This window comes from Nerophis ophidion, linkage group LG24, assembly GCF_033978795.1.
Source record: "Nerophis ophidion isolate RoL-2023_Sa linkage group LG24, RoL_Noph_v1.0, whole genome shotgun sequence".
NCBI lineage: Eukaryota > Metazoa > Chordata > Actinopteri > Syngnathiformes > Syngnathidae > Nerophis > Nerophis ophidion.
The window spans coordinates 14,247,937-14,265,474 of NC_084634.1; the positions used below are offsets into that span (position 1 = coordinate 14,247,937).

Genomic DNA, 17,538 nt, shown 5'->3' on the forward strand with positions numbered 1-17,538 from the left:
GTATGTAATATTGGCTGCTTTTCAGATGTTTGTTTGTGTGCCATTTTGTTCCAGACCACAGTAAACATTACCTAGCTTAGAGTTGAGTTCAGGGCTTTGTAGAAAAAAAAAAATGCAACATTTTCTTAAAATTCTTGCAAAAAATTTCACCGGCTTTTACGTCAAATATACTTTTTTTTCCTCTAAAACTGTCATTGCTCAAAATATAATAATAAATCAATATCAATGTTGTTATGAATAATTGACATATTTAAGGCTCCAGTTACTTAAATATTCCACTTGGGTTTTTTGGGGTGAGGGGAAATGTTGCATATTTTTGTGTTTGCCATTTAAAAAACAGTTTTCCATGACAAATAAGGCATTAAACATACAAAAAACTTGACCATACAAATTGCATCTTTATGCCTCCTTTGTAGGTATATTTCATCTCAGTTTAATATCCTAATAATATTAATTCAGTTTTGCATGTCTCATGACACATTATCTGTATGTAATATTGGCTGCTTTTCAGATGTTTGTTTGTGTGCCATCTTGATCCGGACCACAGCAAACATTACCTAGCTTGGAGTTGAGTTCAGGGTTTTGTAGGGGAAAAAAATGCAACATTTTCTTAAAATTCTTGCAAGAAATTTCACCAGCTTTTAAGTCAAATCAACTTTTTTTTCCATTTAAAACTGTCATTGCTCAAAAAATAATAACGAATCAACATTATTCTTATGAATTATTGACATATTTAAGGCTCCAGTTACTTAAATATTCCTCCTAGTTTTTTTGGTTGGGGGGAAATGTTGCATATTTTTGTGTATTTGCCATTTAAAAAACAGTTTTCCATGACAAGTAAGGCATTAAACAAACAAACAAAAAACTTGACCGTACAAATTGCATCATTATGCCTCCTTTGTAGGTATATTTCATCTCATTTTAATATCCTAATAATATTAATTCAGTTTTGCATGTCTCATAACACATTATCTGTATGTAATATTGGCTGCATTTCAGATAGTTGTTTGTGTGCCATCTTGTTCCGGACCACAGCAAACATTACCTAGCTTAGAGTTGAGTTCAGGGTTTTGTAGAAGAAAAAAAAATGCAACATTTTCTTAAAATTCATGCAAGAAATTTCACCAGCTTTTAAGTCAAATCAACTTTTTTTTTGTCCTTTAAAACTGTCATTGCTCAAAAAATAATAACGAATCAACATTATTCTTATGAATTATTGACATATTTAAGGCTCCAGTTACTTAAATATTCCTCCTAGTTTTTTTGGTTGGGGGGAAATGTTGCATATTTTTGTGTATTTGCCATTTAAAAAACAGTTTTCCATGACAAGTAAGGCATTAAACAAACAAACAAAAAACTTGACCGTACAAATTGCATCATTATGCCTCCTTTGTAGGTATATTTCATCTCATTTTAATATCCTAATAATATTAATTCAGTTTTGCATGTCTCATAACACATTATCTGTATGTAATATTGGCTGCATTTCAGATAGTTGTTTGTGTGCCATCTTGTTCCGGACCACAGCAAACATTACCTAGCTTAGAGTTGAGTTCAGGGTTTTGTAGAAAAAAAAAAATGCAACATTTTCTTAAAATTCTTGCAAGAAATTTCACCAGCTTTTAAGTCAAATCAACTTTTTTTTTGTCCTTTAAAACTGTCATTGCTCAAAATATAATAATGAATGGACATCAATGTTGTTATGAATTATTGACATATTTAAGGCTCCAGTTACTTAAATATTCCACTTGGGTTTTTTTGGTTGGGGGAAAATGTTGCATATTTTTGTGTGTTTGCCATTTAAAAAACAGTTTTCCATGACAAGTAAGGCATTAAACAAACAAACAAAAAACTTGACCGTACAAATTGCATCATTATGCCTCCTTTGTAGGTATATTTGATCTCATTTTAATATCCTAATAATATTAATTCAGTTTTGCATGTCTCATAACACATTATCTGTATGTAATATTGGCTGCATTTCAGATAGTTGTTTGTGTGCCATCTTGTTCCAGACCACAGCAAACATTACCTAGCTTAGAGTTGAGTTCAGGGTTTTGTAGAAGAAAAAAAAATGCAACATTTTCTTAAAATTCATGCAAGAAATTTCACCAGCTTTTAAGTCAAATCAACTTTTTTTTTCCTTTAAAACTGTCATTGCTCAAAATATAATAATGAATCAACATCAATTTTGTTATGAATTATTGACATATTTAAGGCTCCAGTTACTTAAATATTCCTCTTGGTTTTTTGGGGGGTGAGGGGAAATGTTGCATATTTTTGTGTGTTTGCCATTTAAAAAACAATTTTCAATGACAAGTAAGGCATTAGACAAACAAAAAAAATGTGACCATACATATAAAAATAAAAACTTAGATTTTTATCGCGCTTTTCTAAACACTTAAAGCGCTCACAGAGAAGTGGGAGTCAACATTCATTCACACCTGGTGGTGGTAAGCTACCTCCTTTGTAGGTATATTTGATCTCATTTTAATATCCTTTACTTTTATCCTTTGTATATAATTCAGTTTTTCATGTCTCATGACACATTATGTGTTGGATCCACTATGGACTGGACTTTCACTGGACATCCATTGCTTTCAGTCCCGTAGGGCAGTGGTTCTCAAATGGGGGTACGCGTACCCCTGGGGGTACTCGAAGGTATGCCAAGGGGCACGTGAGATTTTTCAAAAATATTCTAAAAATAGCAAAAATTCAAAAATCCTTTATAAATATATTTATTGAATAATACTTCAACAAAATATGAATGTAAGTTCATAAACTGTGAAAAAGAAATGCAACAATGCAATAGTCAGTGTTGACAGCTAGATTTTTTGTGGACATGTTCCATAAATATTGATGTTAAAGATTTCTTTCTTTGTGAAGAAATTTTATAGAATTAAGTTGATGAATCCAGATGGATCTCTAGTACAATCCCCAAAGAGGGCACTTTAAGTTGATGATTACTTCTATGTGTAGAAAACTTTATGTATAACTGAATCTCTTGTTTATTTTTCGACAAGTTTTTAGTTATTTTTATATCTTTTTTTCCAAATAGTTCAAGAAAGACCACTACAAATGAGCAATATTTTGCACTGTTATACAATTTAATAAATCAGAAACTGATGACATAGTGCTGTATTTTACTTCTTTATCTCTTTTTTTTCAACCAAAAATGCTTTGCTCTGATTAGGGGGTACCTTCCGCCCGATTGTAGCTGAGAGAGGCGCCAGCGCCCCCCGCGACCCCGAAAGGGAATAAGCGTTAGAAAATGGATGGATGGATGGATGAATTTAAAAAATGTTCACAGGGGGTACATCACTGAGAAAAGGTTGAGAACCACTGCCGTAGGTGGGGGTCGCCCACATATGCAGTCCTCTCCAAGGTTTCTCATACTCATCATTGTCCTGCTGCTGCTTACTGATTTCTCTCAGAGACTGGCGTCAACACACCCTTGGCCCCACCCCTCTGACTATCAGGTACTATTTAACTCACTGAAACACTAGCAACACAATAGAAAGATAAGTGATTTCCCAGAATTATCCTAGTAAATGTGTCTAAAAACAGCTGAATCGCTCCCAATACAATCGCCTTTTTTGTTTCGTAACTTTTTTTTTTTTTTTTCCCTAGTCCTTCACTCTAAATTTCCTCATCCACGAATCTTTCATCCTCACTCAAATTAATGGGGAAATTTGTCGCTTTCTCGGTCCGAATAGCTCTTGTTGCTGGAGGCTCACATTACAAACAATGTGAGGACGTGAGGAGCCCTCACACGGGTGACGTCATTGTCTGCGACTTACGGTAAAGGCAGGGCTTTTTTATCAGCGACCAAAAGTTGCGAACTTTATCGTGGATGTTCTTTACTAAATCCTTTCAGCAAAAAAATGGCAACATCGCGAAATGATCAAGTATGACACATAGAATGGACCTGCTATACCCGTTTAAATAAGAAAATCTCAGTTCAGTAGGCCTTTAAGTTTGATGTCATAAAAATGTTTAAATGAGACATTTTATTCTCTAATTCAACGCTTACTGTAAATATTTAGATCAACTGAAGGTCTATTTGTCGAGGTAAAGTTAAAAATAACCTTTAAAAAATGCTGCGATGAGGTGGCGAATTGTCCAGGGTGTATCCTGCCTTCCGCCCGATTGTAGCTGAGATAGGCACCAGCGACCCCAAAGGGAATAAGCGGTAGAAAATGAATGGATGGTCCATCACTGAAAAAAGGTTGAGAACCACTGCCGTAGGTGTGGGTTGCCCACATATGCAGTCCTCTCCAAGGTTTCTCATACTCATCATTGTCACTGTCACCGACGTCTCACTGGGTGTGAGTTTTTCCTTGCCCTTACGTGGGCTCTTTACCAAGGATGTGGTTGTGGTTTGTGCAGCCCTTTGAGACACTTGTGATTTAGAGCTATATAGATAAACATTAATTGATTGATTGATTGATTGATAATCTGTGTGTAATATTGGCTGCATTTCAGATAGTTGTTTGTGTGCCATCTTGTTCCGGACCACAGCAAACATTACCTAGCTTGCTGTTGACGTCATGGAAGAGTTGAGTTCAACATTCGCTTAAATATACTCGCAAGAAATTTCACCAGCTATTAAGTCAAATGAACTTTAATGTAGGCAAGGTTTTTTCCTTTAAAACTTTCATTGCCCAAAAAATAATAATGAATCAGCATCAATGTTGTTATGGATTATTGACAGTTTTATTGCAGTTACTTAAAGGGAATAAGTTGTAGAAAATGGATGGATAGCTGGATTGCAGTTACTTAAATATTCCACTTGGGGTTTTGTTGCATATTTTGTGTGTTTGCCATTTTAAAAAAAAGGTTTTCCATGTCAAGTAAGGCATTAAACAAACAAAAAAAATGTTAAAAAAATTCACAATCAACAGTTCGGAAGTTGATCTAGAGCAGGGGTGTCAAATGTACGGCCCTCGGGCCGGATCAAGCCCGCGAGCAAGTTTTATCCGGCCCGCTGGATGAGTTTGCTAAGTATAAAAATTAACCTAAAATTTTTGAATGACGGAAACTGATGTTCTAAAAGGAATCCACTAAATGTCACAATAACAATTATTTGTATCTTTGTAGATTATGCAACATATGTAGAAAATAAACCGCATGATGTTCATACCAAGGAAAATGAACAAACTACATTAAAAAGTTAAAGTACCAATGATTGTCACACACACACTAAGTGTGGCAAAATTATTCTCTGCATTTCAGCCATCCCCGTTGATCACACCCCGAGAGGTGAGGGGAGCAGTGAGCAGCAGCGGTGGCTGCGCCCGGGAATAATTTTTGGTGATTTTAACCCAATTCAAATAACATACTGTAATTTGATTTTGATATATTTTTATATTGATGAACATTATCACATCATCTATTCAGAAAATATAAATAACGAAAACTGGAGTGTATGTACTATTAATTGCAACAGTTATTTGTACAAAAAAAACAATGATTTGTACAATTTCAGAAATGTGCTTGTTCTATTTTTAAACAAAGAAAACAATCTGATTTTTTTTTATTTTTAAGTTATCATGCCGTGATTTCACCAGTCCAGCCCACTTAGGGGTAGATTTTTCTCCATGTGGCCCCCCATCTAAAATGAGTTTTACACCCCTGATCTAGAGATTTAAGCGTTGAAAGTTAAAATAAAAAAATAATAATGCATGACTTACTTTTAACACTTCTATGAGTGGGGCCCTTTTCGATCTCTGATAAAAAAAAATGTTTATAATACTATATCAAAATTAATGTTGCTATTAACCTATTTTTTGGCTCATGAAATATTCCACTTTCAAATTTTTGCTGGGAAAAATAATGCATAGTATGTGTGTTTGCCGTTAACAAAATCTGTTTTTACGACAAAAAGTGCATACAATATTTTTTTAAATAAAAAAAACTTATAATTGATAGACAGATCTGAAGTTGATCTAGAGATTTAAGAGTTGAAAGTGGGAAAAAAATGTAAAACATATGTTTTACACTTTTATGAGTGGGACCCATTTGCATCCCTAAGCATTTAAAAAAAAATAAAAAATTCTAAACACCATTACTCAAAAATCATTCATACATCAAAATGAATGTTGCTTTGAATAATTAACCTATTTTTGGCACAGATTATTTCACATTAAATATTACATCTATAATTTTTTTTTAGAGGAAAATATTGCATAATTTGTGTTTTTGTCATATACAAACACAGTTTTCTTTGACAAGAAAGGATGGGGTGAGGTACACCCCTTTGTCCACAACTGTATGAGCAAATAGTCAAACAGTTTAAGAACAACGTTTCTCAAAGTGCAATTGGAAGAAATTTAGGGATTTCAACATCTACGGTCCATAATATCATCAAAAGGTTCGGAGAATCTGGAGAAACCACTCCACGTAAGCGGCATGGCCAGAAACCAACATTGAATGACCGTGACCTTCGATCCCGGTATCAAAAACCGACATCAATCTCTAAAGGATTTCACCACATGGGCTCAGGAACATTTCAGAAAACCACTGTCACTAAATACAGTTTGTCGCTACATCTGTATGTGCAAGTTAAAGCTCTATTTTGCAAAGCGAAAGCCATTTATCAACAACATCCAGAAACGCCGCCCAAGATCATCTAAGATGGACTGATGCAAAGTGGAAAAGTGTTCTGTGGTCGGACGAGTCCACATTTCAAATTGTTTTGGAAATATTTGACATTGTGTCATCCGGACCAAAGGGGAAGCGAAACATCTAGACTGTTATCGACGCAAAGTTCAAAAACCAGCATCTGTGATGGTATGTGGGTGAATTAGTGCCCAAAGCATGGGTAACTTACACATCTGTGAAGGCACCATTAATGCTGAAAGGTACATACAAGTTTTGGAACAACATATGCAGCCATCAAAGCGCCGTCTTTTTCATGGACGCCCTTGCTTATTTCAGCAAGACAATGCCAAGCCACATTCAGCACGTGTTACAACAGCGTGGCTTTGTAAAAAAAATAGTGCGGGTACGTTCCTGGCCCGCCTGGAGTCCAGACCTGTCTCCCATCGAAAATGAGGCGTAAAATATGACAGCGGAGACCCCGGACTGTTGAGTGACTGAAACTCTACATAAAAAAAGAATGGGAAGGAATTCCACTTTCAAAGCTTCAACAATTAGTTTCCTCAGTTCCCAAACGTTTATTGAGTGTTGTTAAAAGAAAAGGTGACGTAACACAGTGGTGAACATGCCCTTTCCCAACTACTTTAGCACGTGTTGCAGCCATTAAATTCTAAGTTAATTATTATTTGCAAAAGAATTTTTTAAAAATGTACGAGTTTGAACATCAAATGTCTTGTCTTTGTAGTGCATTCAATTGAATATGGGTTGAAAAGGATTGGCAAATCATCTTATTCCGTTTATATATATATCCTAACTCATATGGAAACAGGGTTTGTACATATATATATGTATGTATGTATGTATATGTATATATATATATATAATATGTATATATATATACATATATATGTATGTATATATATATATACATATATGTATGTATATATATATATATACATATATATGTATGTATATATATACATATATATGTATGTATGTATATATATATACACATATATATGTATGTATACATGTATATATATGTATGTATACATGTATATGTATGTATGTATGCATGTATATGTATGTATGTATACATATATATGTATGTATGTATACATATGTATGTATGTATACATATATATGTATGTATATATATATATATGTATGTATATACATAATGTGTATATATGTATGTATATATGTATTTACATATATATGTATGTGTATATATATATATATATATCTGTGTGTGTGTGTGTGTGTGTGTGTGTGTGTGTATATATAATGTATTCATTTAATTTAAAAGCACCAGTGGACTGATAGCTCCCATTTTGTCGCCATCTGATGGCCAACGATAGTACCTCAACCATTAACTGTACATGCAGGGAAACACTGCATATATTTCTGATTGATTACTAAAAACTTTAAGGAGGTTGTCACGGAAGTCAAAAGGGTAGGAGGCAAACCTTCAAAACACTTAATATCTAATTATATTAATTATATGTATATTATGTAATCTTATTTTTATATATATATATATATATATATATATATACAGTGGGGCAAAAAAGTATTTAGTCAGCCACCGATTGTGCAAGTTCTCCCACTTAAAATGATGACAGAGGTCTGTAATTTTCATCACAGGTACACTTCAACTGTGAGAGACAGAATGTGAAAAAAAATCTAGGAATTCACATTTTAGGGATTTTAAAAAATGTATTTTTAAATTATGGTGGAAAATAAGTGTTTGGTAAATAACAAAAATTCAACTCAATACTTTGTAATATAACCTTTGTTGGCAATAACAGAGGTCAAACAATTACTATAGGTCTTTACCAGGTTTGCACACACAGTAGCTGGTATTTTGGCCCATTCCTCTATGCAGATCTACTCGAGAGCAGTGATGTTTTTTGGGGCTGTCGCCGAGCGACACGACTTTCAACTCCTTCCACAGATTTTCTATGGGGTTGAGGTCTGGAGACTGGTTCGGCCACTCCAGGACTTTCAAATGCTTCTTACGGAGCCACTCCTTTGTCGCCCGGGTGGTGTGTTAGGGATCATTGTCATGCTGGAAGACCCAGCCAGGTTTCATCTTCAAAGCTCTCACTGATGGAAGGAGGTTATGGCTCAAAATCTCACGATACATGGCCCCATTCATTCTTTCCTTAACATTGATCAATCGTCCTGTCCCCTTAACAGAAAAACAGCCCCAAAGCATGATGTTTCCACCCCCATGCTTCACAGTAGGTGTGGTGTTCTTGGGATGCAACTCAGTATTCTTCTTCCTCCAAACACGACGAGTTGAGTTTATACCAAAAAGTTCTATTTTGGTTTCATCTGACCACATGACATTCTCCCAATCCTCTGCTGTATCATCCATGTGCTCTCTGACAAACTTCAGACGGGCCTGGACATGCACTGGCTTAAGCAGGGGGACACGTCTGCCACTGCAGGATTTCATTCCCTGTCGGCGTAGTGTGTTACTGATGGTAACCTTTGTTACTTTGGTCCCAGCTCTCTGCAGGTCATTCACCAGGTCCCCCCGTGTGGTTCTGAGATTTTTGCTCACCGTTCTCATGATCATTTTGACCCCACGGGATGAGATCTTGCGTGGAGCCCCAGATAGAGGGAGATTATCAGTGGTCTTGTATGTCTTCCATTTTCTGATAATTGCTCCCACAGCTGATTATTTCACACCAGTCTGGTGCAGGTCTACAATTATTTTCCTGGTGTCCTTCGACAGCTCTTTGGTCTTGGCCATAGTGGAGTTTGGAGTCTGACTGTTTGAGGCTGTGGACAGGTGTCTTTTATACAGATAACGAGTACAAGCAGTTGCCATTGATACAGGTAATGAGTGGAGGACAGAAGAGCTTCTTAAAGAAGACGTTACAGGTCTGTGAGAGCCAGATATCTTCGTTGTTTGAAGTGACCAAATACTTATTTTCCACCATAATCTACAAATAAATTCTTTAAAATTCCTACAATGTGAATTCCTGGATTTTTTTTTTCACATTCTGTCTCTCACAGTTGAAGTGTACCTATGATGAAAATTACAGACCTCTGTCATCATTTTAGGTTGGAGAAATTGCACAATTGATGGCTGACAATACTATAAATGTATATATATATATATATATATATATACACACACACACAGACACACAGTGGGACAAAAAAGTATTCAGTCATATATATATATATATATATATATATATATATATATATGTGTGTGTGTATATGTATGTATGTGCATATGTATGTATGTATATATATATTATGTATATGTATATATATGTATATCCATATGTATATACATACATACATTATATATGTGTATTTATGTATATGTATATATGTGTGTGTGTGTATATATATATATATATATATATGTGTGTGTATATATATATATATATATATATATATATATATATATATATATACATATACATATATGTGTGTGTATCATCTGGATCAATCTGAGTAATCGTTATCACTTTTATTACATTATTCTTTTTCAAGATTTGATGTCATTGAGTTCAGCATGAGTATGCTTTCTAATTATAATTATTGATGACATCATAGTTGTCCAATATCCATTCAGTTTTTTCGGTGACTCATGAACTCAAGTTTTTTTTTTACTCATTTTGGTTGACCTACAATTCTGCTTTAAATTAAAACAAACATAGTAAATAATAATGGATATTATATTCATCTGTTCCAACTTATTTTGTATTACTTTTTTCTTCAAGATGGCGCCGCTGTCCTACTTTGTATTCTTGATTTTTGCTTTGGTGTGTTTTTTGCCTTTTTGTTCGGGCCCCTTCAAGACTATTCAACAAGGGGTGGCACTTCCCTGACTTCTAAACTGCTTTTTGGTGCGTTTTGCTTAAACGTTTGATCTGCCTGGGGAAGTTTTTTGGCCATGACTATTTGGACTGCGTGGAGAGACCGGAGCTAACATTGAGCGACAGGATGGTCTCCCTTCGGTCTCCCTGGACGTATTATTGCTCATGCCCGTGGGTTTAACATTGGCCGAGAGCTAGTGGGCAGCCTAGGACGGAGTCAGCTCTCTTGGTTGCTTTGTTGGGTCTGTTCCTGTCATTTATTTAATGTTTTTAATCGGCATACCACAATTCATACTTACTGATAATCGTCCGTTTGTGGTATTTATTTTGTGTTTATGTCTAAGCAAACATTACCCTTTTTTGTTACCTTTGATGTCAAATTCCAAAGTCATGCTAATTAATGATTTACCTTCAACTAAGCAAATGTGTGTATGAAAGCCTGTAAAGTTACTTATTTGATAAAAGATTAGAAAGTCAGAATTTTTTTTAAATACTTTGATTTATCCATCCATCCATCCATCCATCCATCCATTTTCTACCGATTGTCCCTTTTGATGTCGCGGGGGAGCTATCTCAGCTGCATGCGGGCTTGGAACAAAATTTAATTATGAGGTAAAAGTCACATTTATTAGATTTTAAAAAATTGTTTTAAAAATCGTAAAGTCAATTTTTTAAGATAAAAAGTCAAAATGATGAGATAAAAGATGAAAATTATGAGATAAAAAAATCTTAATTTTGAGAGTCGAAATTATGAGGTAACAAAGTCAAAATGATAAGATTAAATTATGACATAAAAATGTTGAAATGATGAGGTCAAAAATAGAAATGATGAGATTAAATGCCATAGCTGTGAAAAAAAACTCAAATAGATTTTGTTTGAAAATAAAGTCAGATGTATGACATGAAAACATTCACAATTTGATTATTAATGAGATAAAAAGACACAATTCTGTCAAAACAATGTGATGAAGAAATTGTTATAAAAAACTTATTGTGGGGAGGAGTAATAACTTTGAGATAAAAGATTAGAAAGTGTAAATGATTTGATAAAAAGTCAATTATATAAAAAGGCCGAAATTAAGAGGGTGGGATAATGAAATAAAAAAAATCGGAATCGAAATATGAGATAAAAAGAAAAATGTAGATAAACAATATGAGATGAAAAGCACTAACTATGAGATAAAAAGTCGAAATTATTAGATAACAAGTGAATTACGAGGTCCAAAATCAAACTGAGATAAAACAAGTTGAAATTATTAGATGCGATTCTACAGTCAACATTATGAAATAAAAATGCTTATGTATTTTTTTTTAAATTCTAAATTGTGAGATTTAAAAAATCTAAATTATATAATTGAGAATCGAAATTATGAAAATAAGAAAATGGCAAATCAGAGTTAAATAATCCAAATTATGAGATTATATATATATATTTTATATATAATATACAACAATCACATTAGTCGACACAGTATGTGTGGTGATGCTGTAATTTTGGAAAAGTACTGACAGAAATAAGACAAAAGAAAGAAAAAGTTGCATTCCTGATCCCAAATATTTGCCATATTTTATGTTTATTATTGATTATTTTGGAATGTAATACTGAATATCGATTACACAAAGTAAATCATTTCAGAAAACAACACGAACTTCCTTGAATGAATATAACTACAAATCCCACAATCCCGCACGTCAGCGCCACTTCTACACACTCTTATTTGATTGGGCCGCCTGAGTAAAACCTTTCCTGATTGGTCCAGCGGGGCCATGTTTTGCGTCCCCAGCTGTCTTGACGCGGTGTCGCTAACCGGTTATCCGCCTCAGCGACAACGTCGTTTACACTCACGGTACACATCGACGGCGGCATTAACGGTGCGTGGCTCGCCAGTCGTGATGCCGGTCCATTCCCGGGAGAAGAAGGAAAACAACCACGAAGAAATGGAGGTGGATTTCCCGGAGCAAGACGCTAGCAGCACGGACGAGGAGGACACGGTTAGCACGTCCGTGTCTGAAGATGGAGACAGCTCAGGTGGGACAAATCTTACTTTTATGCCACTTATTTACTCATTAGGACGTGCAAAATTATATGTTATTCGAAATATATTCAAAAACTGCGGGGACTTTTATTTGTACCAGTGTGAGGTTACACCCCCCCACCTTGTCAGAATCTCCCCAAACTTGTCCCCATTTGTGCTACATTTGTGCCCTTACATTAAGGTTTTCTTAAAATATATTTTTGGACTAATGACGTCATTTGTTGTCCAGCTTTTATAGTTTTTGATGTTTATCACGTTTGTTTGGGGCTGCTTATGAAACACTAAACGTTTGTTACGTTTTTACTGGACAATTTATTGTCTATTGCGTCACTTCCGGAGCTTTCCTGTCAAACAGGAAATGACGCATAGAACAACAAAAAAGGCTTTTTAATTTTTTAAATTTTTTTTTATTTTTGTGATAATTTAGAATTTTTTTTGACCACTGGTTCGGGATCACAGCTCCGGTAAAGACTGTTGCCGTCTTCAAACCGAGGCGCAGATTCGCCAAAGAAAAAGAGAATTGGAGGACCCGTTAGTTAGCCTCAAGCCCCACTATGATTCAAAGCGGTTGCCAAGCGACCAGAAGCGACACTGAGATTGCACCGCGAGAGTTCAGTGGTTTTTCTGATCACACCGAGGGATCTCAACTGAATCCCTCCGGTTGAACCCTGCATGGCGCAAGGTACGAACTTGTTCAAACGTAAAGCTCGATAAACACACGTGTTTACGCTTTGCATTGTGGGTTTTGGGTGGGGCGTTATGAACAAAAAGTATATTCCGATATATCCTTACTTAAACTCAATATTTGATATGTATCTCGATATATCCATCCATCCATCTTCTTCTTATCTGAGATTGGGTCGTGGGGGCAGCAGCCTAAGCAGGGAAGCCCAGACTTCTCTCTCCCCAGCCACTTCGTCCAGCTCTTCCCGGGGAATCCCAAGGCGTTTCCAGGCCAGCCGGAAGACATAGTCTACCCAACTTGTCCTGGGTCTTCCCCGTGGCCTCTTACCGGTCGGACGTGCCCTAAACACCTCCCTAGGGAGGCGTTCGGGTGGCATCCTGACCAGATGCCCCAACCACCTCATCTGGCTCCTGTTGATGTGGAGGATCAGCGGCTTTACTTTGAGCTCCTCCCGGATGGCAGAGCTTCTCACCTTATCTCTAAGGGAGAGCCCTGCCACCCGGCGGAGGAAACTCATTTCCGCAGCTTGTATCCGTGATCTTGTCCTTTCGGTCATGACCCAAAGCTCATGACCCTAGGTGAGGATGGGAACGTAGATTGACCGGTAAATTGAGAGCTTTGCCTTCCGGCTCAGCTCCTTCTTCACCACAACAGATCGATAACAGCGTCCGCATTACTGAAGACTCCGCACCGACCCCCCTGTCGATCTCACGATCCACTCCTCCCTCCCTCGTGAACAAGACTCCTAGGTACTTGAACTCCTCCACTTGGGGAAGGGTCTCCTCCCCAACCCGGAGATGGCACTCCACCCTTTTCCGGGTGAAAACCATGCACTCGGACTTGGAGGTGCTGATTCTCATCCCAGTCGCTTCACACTCTACTGCGAACCGATCCAGTGAGAGCTGAAGACCCTGGCCACATGAAGCCATCAGGACCACATCATCTGCAAAAAGCAGAGACCTAATTCTGCAGCCACCAAACCAGATCCCTTCAACGCCTTGACTGCGTCTGGAAATGTTGACCATAAAAGTTATGAGCAGAATCGGTGACAAAGGGGAGCCTTGGCGGAGTTCAACCCTCACTGGAAACGCGTCTGACTTACTGGTGGAAATGTGGACCAAGCTCTGATGCTGATCGTACAGGGAGCGGACCGCCACAATCAGACAGTCCGATACCGCCTACTCTCTGAGCACTCCCCACAGGACTTCCCGAGGGACATGGTTGAATGCCTTCTCCAAGTCCACAAAGCACATGTAGACTGGTTGGGCAAACTCCCATGCACCCTGAAGGACCCTGCCGAGAGTATAGAGCTGGTCCACAGTTCCACGACCAGGACGAAAACCACACTGTTCCTCCTGAATCCGAGGTTCAACTATCCGTCGTAGCCTCCTCTCCAGTACACCTGAATAGACCTTACCGGGAAGGCTGAGGAGTGTGATCCCACGATAGTTGGAACACATACTCCGGTTCCCCTTCTTAAAGAGAGGAACCACCACCCCGGTCTGCCAATCCAGAGGTACAGTCCACGATGTAATTTGTAATATCTAATAAAAAGGCTAAAAATAAACGTTATCCATATATATGGACAAATATTATTTTTTTTAAATTCTTTAATAATATAAAATTGTCAGCTTTTTGTCATTACATGATGCCTCTATTTCCATTTTTACATTCTGATAGAAGAGGGTTTTTTTAATTATTATTAATTTTTTTCAAAGTTATGTACATTTGTATGTACATGTAGATGCTGTATCGGGACGGATCCATTTAGAGTTTAAACAAAAATATGTCATAGAATATAACTACACACAATAAGACATTAACAAAATGATGTGTCACACGAATGGTTTTTGAAGCATTACCTTTGTGACATGAAAAAACAGTGTTTACTTTTTGATAGTAAAATAAGACACAAAGCAGTTTGGCTAATGAAGATGAAGTCTAATAAACAAGCTTTGTTCTTCTCCAACGCCTCATTGTGGTTCAGTACAACAGTTTGACCAACAAAAATAAAGAGCAGTGATACCTCTCACATCGAATACACAATCTTCTTCTTTCAGGTCTATGAGATAACAAAACATTTGAGCTACTATTGATGTTTTTGGAACACTGATACAGTTTGCAGTTAAATAAAGAACAAGTGATCATCCTAGTAAAAAAACTAAATACTTTATAAACAAGTTGTGAAAACCTGCTGCATGTTTCCTCGGCGGCCGAAATGAGTTTCCTCCGCCGTGTGGCGGGGCTCTCCCTTAGAGATAGGGTGAGAAGCTCTGTCATCCGGGAGAAACTCAAAGTAAAGCCGCTGCTCCTCCACATCGAGAGGAGCCAGATGAGGTGGTTCGAGCGTCTGGTCAGGATGCTACCCGAACGCCTCCCTAGGGAGGTGTTTAGGGCACGTCCAACCGGTAGGAGGACACGGGGAAGACCCAGGACACGTTGGAAAGACTATGTCTCCCAGCTGGCCTGGGAACGCCTCGGGATCCCCCGGAAAGAGCTCGATGAAGTGGCTGGGGAGAGGGAAGTCTGGGCTTCCCTGCTTAGGCTGCTGCCCCCGCGACCCGGCCTCGGATAAGCGGAAGAAGATGGATGGATGGATGGATGGATGTTTCCTCACCTCATTAACTCTCACTCACAGCAGCTGATGAACGCTGTATTGAGACAATAAAAGCAACATAAAATAGTTTTTTCTCCTTTGCTGTATACTTTTAAGTGTGGGGACAAGTGCGTCCGTCTCCAATATTGTCCACACCTGTCTCCCTCCCGCAGTGCGCTCTTAAGCGCCCACCGGGAAGCGAGGGAAATGACGTTAAACCAAGCGCTTGGCTCCTTTTACTCCAAGGGGAAATCTCCGGAGCAAAGTCCGTGTAGTTAGTCCGCCATGATTATCAGGCCCAACGACGCTAGTGCTCATGCACCTGACTTCGTGTTTCCTAACATGCCGGTTTTTTGGTAGTTGAAATATTAGTCGGTATTACAGTGTTTCCCACAGGTCAGGCATTTATTTGTGGTGGTGTGGTCGGGGGGGGGGGGGGTGTTTGGTGGGTTGGGCGGCGGCGATGACCAGGAAGAACGCGGAGTTGGAATATAATTACAACACTTTATGTACATATTTATATACATATTTATATAATATTTACATATTTATATAATATGTAACTACAAGCTCCATTCACAGACAGAGTCATATTGCTTTTATGAGCGATCGAGCGAGTCAAAAGCCTTGGAAAAAAAAAAAAAAAAAAAATTTTTTTAAACAAATTTTTATTTTATTTTTTTTTATTTGTTGCGGCCGTAATTCTTTCGTGGCGGGCCGCCACAAATAAATGAATGTGTGGGAAACCCTGAGTATTACCAACCATCTGGAATTTTATCGCAAATTATCATGATACCGTTTACCGTTGCACTCCTAGTCCATTAACAAGTAAAAAGTCAAAGGCGGTCATGGCTTGTTCTTGTCGCCAATTCTGGTCAATTCATTACAGCGAATGACGAGGGCGGTCGCAGCATTTTTCCGCGGTTGCCGTGGTTAAATTCGAGCCCTGAAAATAGCCCTGCTGAAACAGGAAAATAAGCTGAAGGGTACAAAGGTGTACATGAATGATCACCTTTACCAAACGTAATGCAGGAATCGCCAAGAAAGCACACGACTTGAAAAAGCAGGGAAAAATACAGGGAACTCTGTGCGCCAACTGTAAAATCTATATCATGCTGAATGGAGGTCCAGAAGCAGGAGTACTTGTTGTCAAAAGACATCCAGAACCTGGACAAATAGTAACGTTGACATTGTTCGACAATGACAATGGCGTCTTGACAGAAAACAAACATCTTCATTCAACACCAAAACGACTATGTCCTAAGGCAGTGGTTCCCAACCTTTTTTGCACCACGGACCGTTTTAGTAAAGGCATTTGTTTCATGGACCGACTTTCCACTTGTGCCAGATGAATACAGTAAAGATAAGTGTGTGAAAAATACAACTCACCAACTTACTATAACGCTGAATTAGTGAGAGCTCTGTGGACTCTCGCGGCTGTGTTGGAGCCACTATGGATTGAACTTTCACAGTATCATGTTAGACCCGCTCGACATCCATTGCTTTCGGTCCCCTAGAGGGGGGGAGGGGTTGCCCACATCTGAGGTCCTCTCCAAGGTTTCTCATAGTCAGCATTGTCACTGGCGTCCCACTGGATGGGAATTCTCCCTGCCCACTGGGTGTGAGTTTTCCTTGCCCTTTTGTCGGTTCTTCCGAGGATGTCGTAGTCGTAATGATTTGTGCAGTCCTTTGAGACATTTGTGATTTGGGGCTATATAAATAAACATTGATTGATTGATTGATTGATTGGACTTGTTTCTTTGCAATGAGATG

The 17,538-nt window shown here is 37.7% G+C and overlaps 1 protein-coding gene across 5 annotated transcripts in view; it reads left to right on the plus strand.

The window, feature by feature from the left end:
- Positions 1 to 12,210: 12,210 nt before the first annotated feature.
- The window catches only part of brms1lb (BRMS1 like transcriptional repressor b), a 33,932-nt gene continuing 28,604 nt past the window's right edge, over positions 12,211 to 17,538 (plus strand). For all 5 annotated transcript variants that reach the window (XR_009804022.1, XM_061885705.1, XM_061885704.1 and 2 more), the window contains exon 1: positions 12,211 to 12,477. Coding sequence is in view for 4 of the 5 variants with exons in the window: in XM_061885705.1 (XP_061741689.1) it covers positions 12,216 to 12,477 (262 nt within the window). In the remaining variant the exon portion in view is untranslated. The remainder of the gene's footprint in view (positions 12,478 to 17,538) is intronic.